General features: G+C 58.0%; 3 protein-coding genes across 3 annotated transcripts; 1 reads left to right on the plus strand and 2 right to left on the minus strand.

The window, feature by feature from the left end:
* Positions 1-1,626: 1,626 nt before the first annotated feature.
* Positions 1,627-2,172, minus strand: LTHEOB_1484 (uncharacterized protein; the record flags this gene model as incomplete). The annotated part of the gene is made up of 1 exon (XM_035510190.1): positions 1,627-2,172. One exon carries the CDS (start codon positions 2,170-2,172, stop codon positions 1,627-1,629), a length of 546 nt encoding a protein of 181 aa, XP_035365994.1.
* Positions 2,173-4,897: 2,725 nt separating this feature from the next.
* On the minus strand, positions 4,898-5,848 carry LTHEOB_1485 (Secreted protein; the record flags this gene model as incomplete). The annotated part of the gene is made up of 1 exon (XM_035510191.1): positions 4,898-5,848. The coding sequence occupies one exon, from the start codon at positions 5,846-5,848 to the stop codon at positions 4,898-4,900; it is 951 nt and encodes a 316-aa protein (XP_035365995.1).
* A 3,138-nt stretch (positions 5,849-8,986) lies between these two features.
* Positions 8,987-12,515, plus strand: LTHEOB_1486 (Prefoldin; the record flags this gene model as incomplete). The annotated part of the gene is made up of 2 exons (XM_035510192.1): positions 8,987-9,458; positions 9,532-12,515. 2 exons carry the CDS (start codon positions 8,987-8,989, stop codon positions 12,513-12,515), a joined length of 3,456 nt encoding a protein of 1,151 aa, XP_035365996.1.
* Positions 12,516-12,758: the final 243 nt, after the last annotated feature.

The following is a 12,758-nucleotide window of genomic DNA, read 5'->3' on the forward strand; positions in this document are numbered from 1 at the left end:
GGAAGATGGATGGGACGGCACAAAGTAGTACGCAAAAAAGGGTCCTCTTATAATCCTTCAGGAAGCTGTCGTCCGCTGCTATCCGCGCTAGGACCTCGGCCCAGAACAGTAGCCGGTGGGGCAACTTGCCCCCAAACCCACAAGTGAAATCGGTGGTTTGCCGTAGTTCTCACGGCTGTTGCAGCGGCGCGGGGCCCTGATTTCGAAGGGGGCCCTGCGGGGTACGGAGATCTGATACCCCAAGATGTGCCAAGATGGCGCGTGGCCAATCAAGGCGTGCGAAGAGTCATGGTCTGGGGCGTGCGCTGCGTCCCAGCGCGTGCCGCCTGGCCCAAAAGCGTAAAGACTGCGGCGGTGCGTATGCACGCTGTCGCGCAGGACATTGGCAGTCGTCAACGCTTACACAGCTGGAACCAACGCCGCGGTGTAAAGTAATCGCAGCGGTGTAAAGTAATCACTGCTGCAATTCCGCATGCGGAATGTGCTGCTCTGATAGATCGTCGAGCTTGTTGCGTGCAGTCAGCAGCAGATAGTCGAGCCAGATCGCGCCCGCGGGCAGATTACCCGTCTCGCCTGCTGCGCCTAAGCAGCCACAGCGCTGCCCGTTAAGTCCGCCTTCTTCCGGAGAGCAACTGCTGCAACGGGCAATCTTCAGTCCTGTAACCACAATGCCTGTCGCATCGTACCTTGCGTGCGCTTGCAAGGTCCTCCCCGTGGGGCTTCGACGACGCTGTGCTTCCGCTTGCCCTCGCTCGGTGCCGCAACTCCAGCAGAAAGGCAGCACGTCGTCAGTTGACATCAGAAATCGTATGATGGGCCCTGCGGTGTCCAAATGCAGCCGGCCGTTGTTGCGGCTCCGCGACCTCTTCCTTTGGCGCGAAGCCTAGCCGAGTCAGCCCTCCCTGCGAGGCGAGCCGCTGACGTGCCAGACTGGGACATAAGCTCCACCGCATGACCCGCAACGGCCATCAGAAAACGGCGACAGGCAGCCCCAGCTCCACGACTCCGGGACTTGACCTCAACATGAAGAACTCCGTACGCCCGCGTCGCAGACGGACGGAGGAGTCTGTTTTTTGCGCCGCTCTCTGCGGAACATGCTCTCTTTTGGTTGCGACACATATGCTTTGGCACGACGTTGTATACAAGCTGTCTTGTTGATCCACCTGGGGCCACGCCCATGCTCACTCGCATGGGGATTCTGGTGAGCCCCTCAACACCATGCACGCCATCATACACGCCTCTAAGCGCGGTGGCAAACAAGCCCACCCACACCCCTGGCCGACCCAGTCTTTGACAACGGTGCGGCTCCGGAAAAGCAAGCACCTCGCCTTTCGGCCGTGCCGACATAACGTGGACGATGAGAATCTGCACTGACCCCGGATCTCCACCTCTTATCGTTTTGTCATAAGGCCCAGCCTCGAATCTTTCAGTCCACTCGATAAACATTGGTATCCCTCCATCTCTTTGTCTTCATGACGTCTCTTCCTTTGCCTTAGAGCAGCATCCCATTCGCTCTATTTCCTCCTCTTCCCTTTTGACATGCCGTGATGCTACAAGACATCATCTTGCCAAATTAAACAGCCCCTGCATTTCGCTGATCTGTCTTTCTCTGGGTCCTCAGTCCTCTCACACTCCTATGTTTTCCGGCAAGTAGTCCATCGGACTTGCAGCGGCATCCAAGAATTCCCTCCATAGCACAACCTTTGTGCCCGTCTCGTCAAAGGTCAGCGTCCAAATCATGTCGCACGCGTACTTGCCACCGACCGTGTCTGCCCTGGCCGTTAACCAGAGGCACACCTTCCTGCCGGGCACGTCGTCCACGACCTCGAGCACGTCGAGCGCGTAGTGCCTGAAGACGGCACGGTACATGTTTAGCGTGCGCTGGAAGCCGTCGGCATCCTGCGGCGTCTGGTTCAGGCTAGCGGGCAAGACCTCGCGCGTGAAGTTAGGCGCGCGGAACGACGCAATGGTCTGCGTCTCTATGTTGTTGCGGTTGAAGGCTGCCACAATCTCAAGCGCCGCGGCGCGCTGCTTGCTCATTGGCCCGTCGTGACGGTGGTGCGAGGAGCTGCTGCTGCTGCCGCTGCCGCTGCTGCTGCTGGTGCCGTCGTATTTCAGGGACCACGGGCTGCGCGACTTGGACGAGTATCCTCCGCCGGACGGCAGTGACATGATCGCCGCTTCGTATGTGCTACGTTCGTTTACTCCTTTTGCCGTGTTGTTCGAGGCCGAGTTTTCGACGACGCCTGGTCAGTCGATACGGAGCTAGGCGCGGTGGCTGCGGTAGTGTTTCGAGTCGCTTCCTGGGAAAAGCCACACCAATGTGCTTGACGTGTGGTATGCAACGGGACGGCGGCTGCGATTCCGAGTGGACTGGGTTCTTGAACCTGTTCCTGCTCGTCGTAGGAATTCTTACGCTGCAGGGGACACTCTGCAGGCAGATTGGATGTTTCAGAAACGTGAGTGATTGCTTATTCCGGCTGTGCTACATGCGCAGCGACGAATTGCCCGATCCGGTGGCTACACAACTAGTGCGTGCAGCGTGAGAAAAAGCAAAAGAGGCGTGGTGTTTGTGCTTGATTGGCAAGGATTCAGTCAAAAAGACGACAGGTCGTTGAGGTAATGGCGTGAGAAAGGGAGAAGAGCGCTCAAATCGACAGGCAAAAGAAAAGAGATGAGCAGGCAGGGATCCGACGACAGTAGTATTGCAGCGGACCGGACGAGATGAATATATGGCCGGAGTGCAGCCCAGCGCTTGGAGACGGACCGGTCACCGGCTGTTCTGTTGGCGTAGTAGTGTCCGTGTGCGCTTGTGCGCGCCTGCCGCTCATCATCAGTCAGACAGAAGGGTCACCGCCAGCGTCATTGCTGTCCAGCCAGGAAATTTCTGTGAGGCCGACGGGAAACGCGCCATCCGAGCCGTGTGCACCAGGAGGGACGCGCCGGCCAAAAACCAACGGAGCGCGGGTCCGACCTTCATGCGCTAGGCCAGTCCAACCTCCACTCACGCTGCTCGCAAACATTGTTCGCCCAGCATTGGCTGCTGAGGCTCGGTCGTCTCAAAGCCCGACGCGTCCCTGACGCAAAAAGGAGGGCGGGGCGAGCCGGCGCAGCCAGGAAAGCGCGGTGCGATTCGAAGCTTCTGGTGGCCTTCTGGCCCACATCCCCAGCCCAACGGTGAAACGTGCCCACCGTTCTACCGGCCGCCTTGCCAGCCTTTCACCGCCGTCGCCAACCGGGCCGGCCTGCTCTGATATCCGACCATCGAATTCCGACCCATCTCCGCGTATCGCACAACATAGTCGCAGACGCCGGCCTGGTCACACAGGGCGTCAGCGATCCGCTGCCCGCCGGGAGATCGATGCGGCAATGCAATAACAGCCACGTAGTCGGCGGGCGAGATAGGGTGGGGAATTGTCTTTTGCTCGAGCCCTGACGATCCCCGGCGTTAGTGAGCAATGCTAGTCTCGGTGTAGAAATATCTCCTCGCGCTTCGACGAGCGCAGGACGTTAGCTGGCTGCATCGTAGGACCCTTTTCTTTTCTGCTTTGTCGTTATCGCTCGTTGCTTGGGCGAAGGCAACATCAATCCGGGGTCCCCATCCATAAGGCCAGCATCCAAAGAAAGCCGAAAGTATCCGGCGGCGAATATCTCGGTAGGTTGGGCGTTTGGACCGCGTGGTCGACGGGGATGTGCGATAATGTGGTATGATAGTGACTAAACCTTGTGCCCATGTCGAACCTGGTCAGAAAAATGTGCACGAGGTTCGTCGCTGCTGGAAGGGGAAAGTTAATCGCTGCGTCGACCAATCGGCGTCAACTAATCGGCGTCAACTCCCTTCGTGCCTTCCCTCCAACTGCCTGTCACTTCGTTTGGCGCGCATGTCGATAAGTATAATTGGGCAGGCTAGCCGCGGTCGAAAGTGTATCTGGAACGAGGCACGTCGGCAAGCAGCTGACAAGTCGATGAGGAGTGCTGAACAAGAGGCCAATAGAAAAATTGATAAGTCGTCAGGTGAGGAGAACAGTCTTGCTGAGCGCTGCTTACCTGATTTTCTGTTTCTGGCGAGAGCTCCCCGCAACCATCGCTGCCCACAATCCTCCTCGGGTAACAAGGCTAACCGGCACTTCGGTTGCGGAAAGAAGTCAGATGCATCGTACGACCGCAGTCATGCGCGTCATTCTCGCTGCATTGCCCCCGGGGCGATTTCGTCCCATATTGCTCGTGCTCACGGGATATGGGCCCGTACGCCCGGATGGAGGATTCGGGATTGTGGAGAGCTCCACAATGCATCTCCCGCGCCATATTCCTTTTGCTGCTGCACCCAGCAGCTGGAAGGCACCAACTTGAAAAAGTCTGCACCAGGATCGTCGGAGATTTTCAACTGCCTGCGGGAGCACGATCCACTTTCTTCCTCCGGCCCGTTGTTTGCTAAATCCATATCACTCCACCATAGTCCTTCTCTCCCAAGTGTCACTCCACCCAACCGTCAATAGTCAGACCCTCTCGAATCTCACTAATATGCACCTGACGCCATTTCCCCGGTCCCCACGTGGCTGTCGGAACCTGCCGCCTTCCGTTGTCTATATCGAACTATTGTGCCGATGATACCCATTGTCCATCCCCGTTAGAGCATCTCAAGGACTGCATACGATCCACTCCCTCTCCGGGGTCGGCCATCGGTACCTGCGTCTTCTCCAGCCGACCATCTCCACTCCGCTCTGACCGTGATCTCTTGTCCAAATTCTCGTACCTGCATCGTCATTCTACCTACCCGTTCCCACTTGCCGCCACGCCATCAATTTACCAAAAAGACATGAGCCCACTTTATCAGACCCTTTTTCCGCCACATTTTCGTTTCCCGTCAGCCGCCAACGTCATCGCCCCCTTTCCTTCTCTACCACGCATCCACGCTCGCATTGCCGCTTTCGTATCCGCTCGGCACCATGGGCGCGTGTGTGTAATACTCCTGCAAGACGCGCTCCGCGTACTGCAAATCGTCAACGCACATGCCGCCACCCGTGGGTCCAATGTGCGGGCAGTGCACCTCCGGCCGCAGGTGAACCATGTTCTCGTGCACCATGCGGCACAGCAGCGTGTCGCCGCCGAGCTCGTACGCCTTGCCGAAGCGCTTCGCCCGCGCCAGCGTCTCGTAGCACTCGCCAAAGTCGGCGTACTGTCGGGTTTCGGGCGTCGTGCAGTGGCGCTGCGCGATGGTGCAGATCGCCGTCGCCAGCCCGTCCGTCAGGGATGCCACGGCCGCCGTGTAATTATTGCTGCCGCTCTTGCTGGCCACCGCCTCGATCGTGGCGTCCAGTAGGTTCGCGAACCACCGGTACGTGGCGTCGTACTGCCAGATCTGGCCCTGCTCGTTCCAGGTGATCCAACTGTCAATCTCCACCGGGAAGGTGCCCATGATGGCGCTCTTGAAGAAAACGATCGTCGCCGCCGCCGAGATATCCTGAGTGCCCGCGAAGTGGATGATCTCATACGACACGGGAACACCGAGCAGCGTCAAGCTGGTGCTGTTCGCGAGGTTGGCGAAGAGTCCGAAGAGATATTCGGTGTTGAGCTCCTGCCCATCGAAAGTACGCGTGGCGTCAACCCGGCCGAGGATGTCTGGCGCGAGGAGTGAGGAGTTGATTGACGCAGCCTGCGCCGTATTGTTGTAGACAAAGTTGTCCCAGAAGCGGACCTGGAGACTGTAGAGTTCGTCCAAAGTGAAGTTGGCTCTTGTATTGGGACTACTGTGACCTGTGTAGGGTCGGAACACAGGATGACTCTGCTCCATGGGGTTCGCACAAGCCGCCAGCAGTACCGAGCAAACGACAAGGATCGGGGACCACATTCTCGACTTCACCTTGGTGGTAGTGTTTATCTGCTTCTATCGTTCTTCTGTGGCGATGAACCAGAAACTTGAAGTGATGGTAGATTCCGGTTCTGCTGGAGCCGCGGTGCCGTGAGACTTTGTCTTGAAGAAGGTAGGAAGAGGATGCGTGTCGAAGGCTGCACCAAGAATTCGAGCTTTTCAACGCCAGCAGACTGGTGTTGAGGTTGATGCAGGTCATGCGCTACGATCCCTGTTGAACATGCGCCTCAGAAGATGCGAAATGATCATGCGGCACCTCTAGCTCCTTCCATGAAGTTGTGACTTTAGTATGAGGTCTGTATTTCTTAAAGAGACCGCCCGTTTGCAGAGATGACTATTTTGGAAGTGAAATGGGACTTTAGGGCAACATGCAGCTAACCGCTTAAGTTGATCCCGAGGTCGTACAACAACGAGCCCATCGCTAAAGCCCACATAGCGCTGGACTGACATCATTTGTGTCTGCAACCGTGGTACACCGAAATTCTGCGATCTCTGTCAAAGGTACACAGGTAGAGAAGCGGAAGAAGTGGGTAGAACCAAGGCACGAATGAAACTAGAAATGAGTGCCAAGCATACACTATTCTGAAGAAATTTCCCCGGGGATGGCTGCGTTCGACGTAAGCGAGGGTATGTGCACCAAGAAACGGGGGGAGGCACAGATGGACGAAATGAGCAACCTCTCATCTTGTTCAACCTGATGTATTGTTGTGGGTCACGGTGGCACGAAACCAAATCAGAGCACTTGGACAGCCTACCTATACCTGTCGTGTCCTTGGGCCCCACATATGAGCTTTGGGCTACCAAAAATAGACGGTCCCTGGTCTGCACTCGTGTGCGTGCATGAAGAGAGGGATGCTGTCAACCGAAGAGAGAGCGGACGCGAAGTGCCTGGCCATGGAACCGCGTGGATGCGCCCATGTGGGTGCGGGGCATGTACGACGTCGAACAGAGGTCCTGTAACTCGGTACTCGTAATGACTTATTCAAAGGAACCAAGGGAGGAGACCCAGGGACTCGTCATCGGTCGTCGGGCGCACCATCCAACTCCATGGCGCGCGGCCGGAGTGATCGTCGGCATGTTCCAGTCTGAAGCACGAGAGGTGGAACCACGGTTGAAGAATGAACCGTTGGAGCTGCAAAGTGCTGTTCATTTCATGACCGAACACGGAGTCGGCGTCATGGAATATCCATGGAGGAGGCATATGGCATTGGGCGAGGGGATAGGTAGATCGGGGGTCCCAGAGGCCTGATTGCAGGCGGCCCAAGAGAGCGGAGACGACAATTTGAGACAGGAGCAAAAAAAAGACAGGCAGGCGAGTGGCGGTGAGTGCGCCGCTGGAGGCGAAGGCGCCTCTATTACAGACGAGACAAAAGAAAAGCGAGACGGCGAGCTGTCCGTTTCCGGCGCAACTGGCAGGAGAAACCAAAAGACAGGCGTGATGGGAGAGGTGAGGTTGGTGCGGTCGTTGCACGAACCTTTCGGGGAATTTTACCTACGCCCCACGACAGCAGCATAGCACCAGGGCCGTTAAAGCAAGGGCTGCAGCCCAATCCCTGCCTCGCTAGGGACCATCACCCCCACATCTGCGCAACGCTGCCGCATGGGTGACGTTGCTTTTTAATCCGGAGGGCCCAGAGGGTCGATGGGCGGGCTGTAGTGATTCGTGGGCAGCGGCATGCTGCTTTTTCGTGCTTGAAGGCGTCGTGTGGCTGCGGCAGGCGTCCCATAGGACCAGAGGTGCAGCCGTCCGGACCTGTATTCGGATATGAGCAAGCCGAGAAGGGGCGTCGTCACCCGCAAGTTCCGCGAGAGTCGTCTGTGATCGGGAGATGGATTACTCGCGGCCGTCAGCCAACCGGTCAGGACCTGCGTGCCCGGCTGCTGTCGTTATCTTTGCCCTCCACTCTTCTTCTCCACGCGCCCCGCGCATGCGAGGCAATCGCGGTCTTGAAGAGCGCTGATCGACCCGGGGCCCAGCAGCGTCGGCGAGCGCGAGCGTCCAGGCACACGACGGCACGGCGGGAGAAAGTCGCCCTAGCGCGGGAGCAGCTAACGGCAGCTAGTGCGCGGGTGCTGAGTCGTGAGAGTGGACGACCCCTCCCGGATGAAACAACAGTGTGTACGGCATGGCGGATTAGGGGGAGCTCGCCAAGGGTGCTGGGCTGGAGGCGTGAATTGGTGGGAAGCATGAAGGCGGAGGGATGGAGGCGGCTGGTTACTTGGGCTGCTTTCTTCACTGCTGGCGGCGGGCGTAGCTCCGCCGCCCCTGCCAAAAATGCGAGGCGCGCGGAAACGGCAGGCGGGCGGCGCCGCATTAAGCACAAGCGCTTGAAGCTGCCAAAACACCTGCGACCACGATGCCGGCAGCGACCGTTGCCGAGCCAGAGCTGCTGGGCCGCAACGGCACAGGCACCCATTCAGAGTGCGCAGCAATCAACCTGACGGCCCCGGTCTAGCCGTCCGCGCCCGCTGAGTCGTCGCGGCTGTGGTCTCCCCCGGCCGCGCTCCCGACAGGGCGGCGAGGGCCGCCCGCTGCCACCCGAGCCCTCTGCCCACGATGGCCTGACCTCCTGCTATTTGCTTCTTCGGCCACACATTTGCTGCTCCGCGCGAGCTCGCGTCGAGCGACCGGGATGGACAAGGCTGAGGTTTTAGTCGTAGCCACAACGATCCTCCGGGGGGTTGGAGGTATACATTTGGGGCCTGCTGCTCGCACACCCCTCCCTCGCCCCATGCCGAGCAAGCCAGAAACAGACCTGACATGGTCCGCGAAGCCGTAGCTGAACAGGCCTGCGCCCACGCAACTCACGATTCGTCGTCGTAGCATAGCCTGCCGCGCCGCCCGCCCTGCCCCGACGGCCAATCTTTTCTTGTTGTTGTTTCGACCCCAGCGCCACTGAGCCGCCTCCACGTTCGCCCTTCTTTTATACGCCCGCCGCGCGCGTACGACTCCACGAAGTCCAGACGGCCTGCCCGTTCCTGGCGTCCTCCGCTTCCCCTTCCAGAAAGGCAAAAGTTCCCACTTCTGGTCCCCATCCGCATTCCCGCGATCCCCCGAGTTCCGACCCACCGCAACTGCCCGAATTTTGCTAGATCTTTCCTACTCCAGTAATCGCCATGGCCAGCCACGGGAGTTCCGCGGCCGCGGGCTCGCTCAGTTTGTTCCCGTCGCCCTCGCGCCAGCACACCGCTTCTTCCACGACGTCAAGTCGGCGAGAAATCGCGCGCGAAGGTGGAGCTTCCGCCGCGCCAAAGCTGTCCGACCTTAGTCATCTGGCGCTGGTCAAAGGCCAACGCGACACCATCCGCACTCAACTACGCGCGACCCAGGCCGCGACCCAGGAAGCACAACAGTCCGTGTCGTCGCTGCGCAAGCTTGCCTTCCGTCTTGCGGTGCGTATCAGCGTCAAGGAGGCCAAAGTTGCCCAGGCTGCCCGCAGCCTGGCCAATTCCCGCCGCCATGACTACGTACACAGCCGCAAGCATGAGGGACGGATTGCGCAGCTTCAGGCTACCCTTACTCGCCATGAGCAAAGGAATCGGGAACTGCTTCATAATCTGGAACAGGCTGCTCAGCTTACTATACAGTGTACGTGTGGAACCGCAATTGTCCCCATGGTTCTTGCGCGTGGCTGCTAACGCATGCCGACATAAACGTTTAGCACAGCAGCAACACCTCTCATCGAACCTCCGCCCGCTCAGCTACGTACCTACCGGACAGCGCCCCATTTCACCACCGCTGACCTCGCCGCCCTCTACGCCTCCGCCCTCGCCGCCAGCCAGGATCTCGAGCCGAACGTCGCAGACCAGACCGAGGCGACCCTCCGACATTGTCGCCGACCTCACCGAGATCCGAACAGCCAATGAGCGCTTGATCAAGGCCAAGAAGGAGTCCGACCACGCCTTGTTGCTATGTCGCTCGCGAATAGCTTCCCTGCAAGATGATTATCAGCAGTCCCAGAACCATGTACACAGCCTGGAGAAGTCGAACAGCTCTCTGGAGCACCTGGTCAAGGATTATGAGTCCAAAGTCCGTACGCTGGAGGAGGAGAAGGCTCGTCTCGAGCAAGAACTTCTCACCACCCAGGAGAAGCTCATCTTCTCTTCCAAGACCGAGGAAGTCTTGCGTGCTGAGCTAGAAGAGCACAAGTCCAGGATTGCCGAATTGGAGCAAGAGTGCGAGGCCAGTCGTGCTCGCATCACCGAGCTGGAAGAATCCTGGTCTCATATCGAGGAGGATCTCTCCGGCTGCAAGCTTCAGCTCAAGTCCTTGGAGCGTGATCGCTTGGCACTTCAAGAGGAGCTTTCGTCCGTCCGCAGGAAACTTTCCATCTCTGATCGGTCGCATTCTGAACTGCAACAGAAGCTTGCAAGCAAGGAAGCGGACATCGTCAAACTCCGACAGGAACTCAAACAGGGTCAAGACAGTGCCGATGCTCTTCAGCAGACCGTGACCTTCTACGAGAATGCCGCCCGTGAATTGCAAGCCAAGATCGCGGCTGCTAACGGTGCCATGACCATCCTCGAGAAACAGCTCGAAGTTGCCGAGTCATCCAAAAACAGCATGTACGCGGACATGGAACAGCTCCAGGAGTCGAAAAGGGAAACGGAGCGGAAACTTCAGAATGAGATTCAGGCTCGCACCGCCCTTCAGTGGGACGTCAACCAGCTGGAACAGTCCAAGTCTCGTCTCAGCCAGGAAATCCAGCGCATGCGAGCCAAGATCGAAAGCCGCAACCTCGAAGAAGCCCAGCTCAAGGACCAGGTAACCGAGCTCCTCAAGTCGCGACGGAGCCTGCAGAATCAGCTGCGCGAAGCATTGCGTCAACTAGACATCGAGGAACAGAAGAATCCGGAAGCTGCCGATGAACTCGAGAGACTGAGAAAGTCTAAGGAGGAACTGGAAGCGAACTTGGCCCATCTGAAGGACACGACAGGAAACCTGCACGCCGATCTCCAACTAACTAGGAAGAAGCTCGAAACGGCCGAGAAGTCGAGGACGGAGTTGCAGGAGCAGTTGGAAGTCTCGCAGAAGGCGAACGACGGCCTCAGAGGTGATGTGCGTGCCCTGAAACTCTCCAAAGCCCACGTGGAATCCAACTTGAGCATGGCCCTCCAGTCCAGAGCAAACCTTGAAGCGAGTGTCCGCGCGAATAGGACGAAGCTTTTGGTTGCTGAGACTAACGAAATTAATCTCCAGGCCAAACTTTCGGCGGCGGAAGAAGAGGTTGCCACACTCCGCGCGGTTGTCATCGAAGCCAGACGTGTCGAGGGCAAGCTGGAAGCTCGCATCGCCGTTGCCGAAGAAGAACTGACGGCCGTCAAAAAGGCGAATGAGGAACTTGAGACGTTTCTCAGCGAGACGCGTGACAACCTCGACGATGAGACCAAGGCAAAATTGTCCGCCGCCGAAGAACTCCGGGAAAAGTACCAGAAGAAACTTTCGATGACTGAAGAAGAAATTCACAGACTCCAAGCCGAGAACAAAAGCCTGAGCTCGGAAATTGAGAGGAAGGATCATGACATCGAAGAGCTTCGGTCCCAGGAGAGCAGCCTCAGTGCTGAACTCCGCTCCAAGGATAAGTGGATCGGGGACCTTAACCAGGCAAACGAGGAATTCGCCCAGGGTATGGAATCCATCGAGTGTGAGCTGCGCGTCCTCCGCGAGACGAAGAAGGCGTTCCAGACGGTGGTGAAGGAGCTAAGGGAGAGGGGCGCTCACCTTGAGGTGCTGAGAGAGTGGACTGGCGACGACAAGTCGACGCACTCCCAGGAAAAACCACTTCCCAACGCTCCTTTCAAAATGAGAAGGACGTCCACTTTGCTTTCAGAGGAAGGGCGTCCCGCATCTCGTGCTTCGTCGCATCGGTCCACAGAAGGCGAAGATGAACTTGACGCGTGGGCGAAGGAAGTCGAGCGCGTCCGCATGCTCCGTGATGAGACTGTCATTCAACTGAAAGGTTTGCGTCAGTCGGAGTCTCTGCTGAGGAAGAACCTGAAAGCCAGTGAGCTGGAACTGCAGCGGCTGGGTACTCATCAGCCACAGTATGCCATCCACACCAAAAAATTTCCCTATCTTCCGATCAATGTCAGTGCTGACAAGCTTTGTGCCCAATACAGATACAACCAGCCCCAGAAGAAAAGCGGCAACGTCTTCCGCCGTGTCTTCCAATGGAGCTCACGCAATCAGAAGACGAGCGGTCAGGTGTCGTGGAACAAGCCAGTCCACCAACAGCAAGCCGCGCGGGGTATGCAGAAGGCAGGTCTCTCCGTCGGTCGTGTCCCAGATGCGCGTCCGTCGGTGGACGTGCGGCCGCAAGTTGGTAGTGGTGCGAAGGGGGGTGACATCTACTTCGACATCGAGTCGCGGACATGGAAGACGGTAAACGAGGACACGGGCGCGGCGCTGACGCCGGTGCGCACGCGGAACATGAGCAGCCCCAACCCGCACGCACTGACAGCTTCGCCGGCGTCGACGATGCCAAAGTCGCGGAGCGGGACCCTAAGCAAGGGTCGCCGGCCCAATACTCGAGGCAGCAACAGCAGCGGCAGCATTGGCAGCGAGCGCCGGGTGAGGATCCACGAACCATTCGATGGAGAGAAGCTCTCCTGGGGAGGAAGGATGAAGAAGAGAATGGGGTTATAAGGAATGAGGTGACGACCGATAACCGACGAGATAGCTGTGGAGAAGGCCAGCGCACCCCGCCTATATGGCGTCAGCATCACGGATTGGTGGGGGAGGTAATGGTCATACGATGCACTTACTAAGTGAGAATGAGAATCGCGACGCTCACGACTCTACCAAAAAAACAGGAGGTGGGGAGGAAAGGAATCCTATGATCCATTCGCTTTTCTTTTGTTTCTTGGGGGAATGGATGGGAATGAGGCG

The sequence above is a fragment of the Lasiodiplodia theobromae genome, assembly GCF_012971845.1.
Source record: "Lasiodiplodia theobromae strain AM2As chromosome Unknown scaffold_4, whole genome shotgun sequence".
In the NCBI taxonomy this organism is placed as follows: domain Eukaryota; kingdom Fungi; phylum Ascomycota; class Dothideomycetes; order Botryosphaeriales; family Botryosphaeriaceae; genus Lasiodiplodia; species Lasiodiplodia theobromae.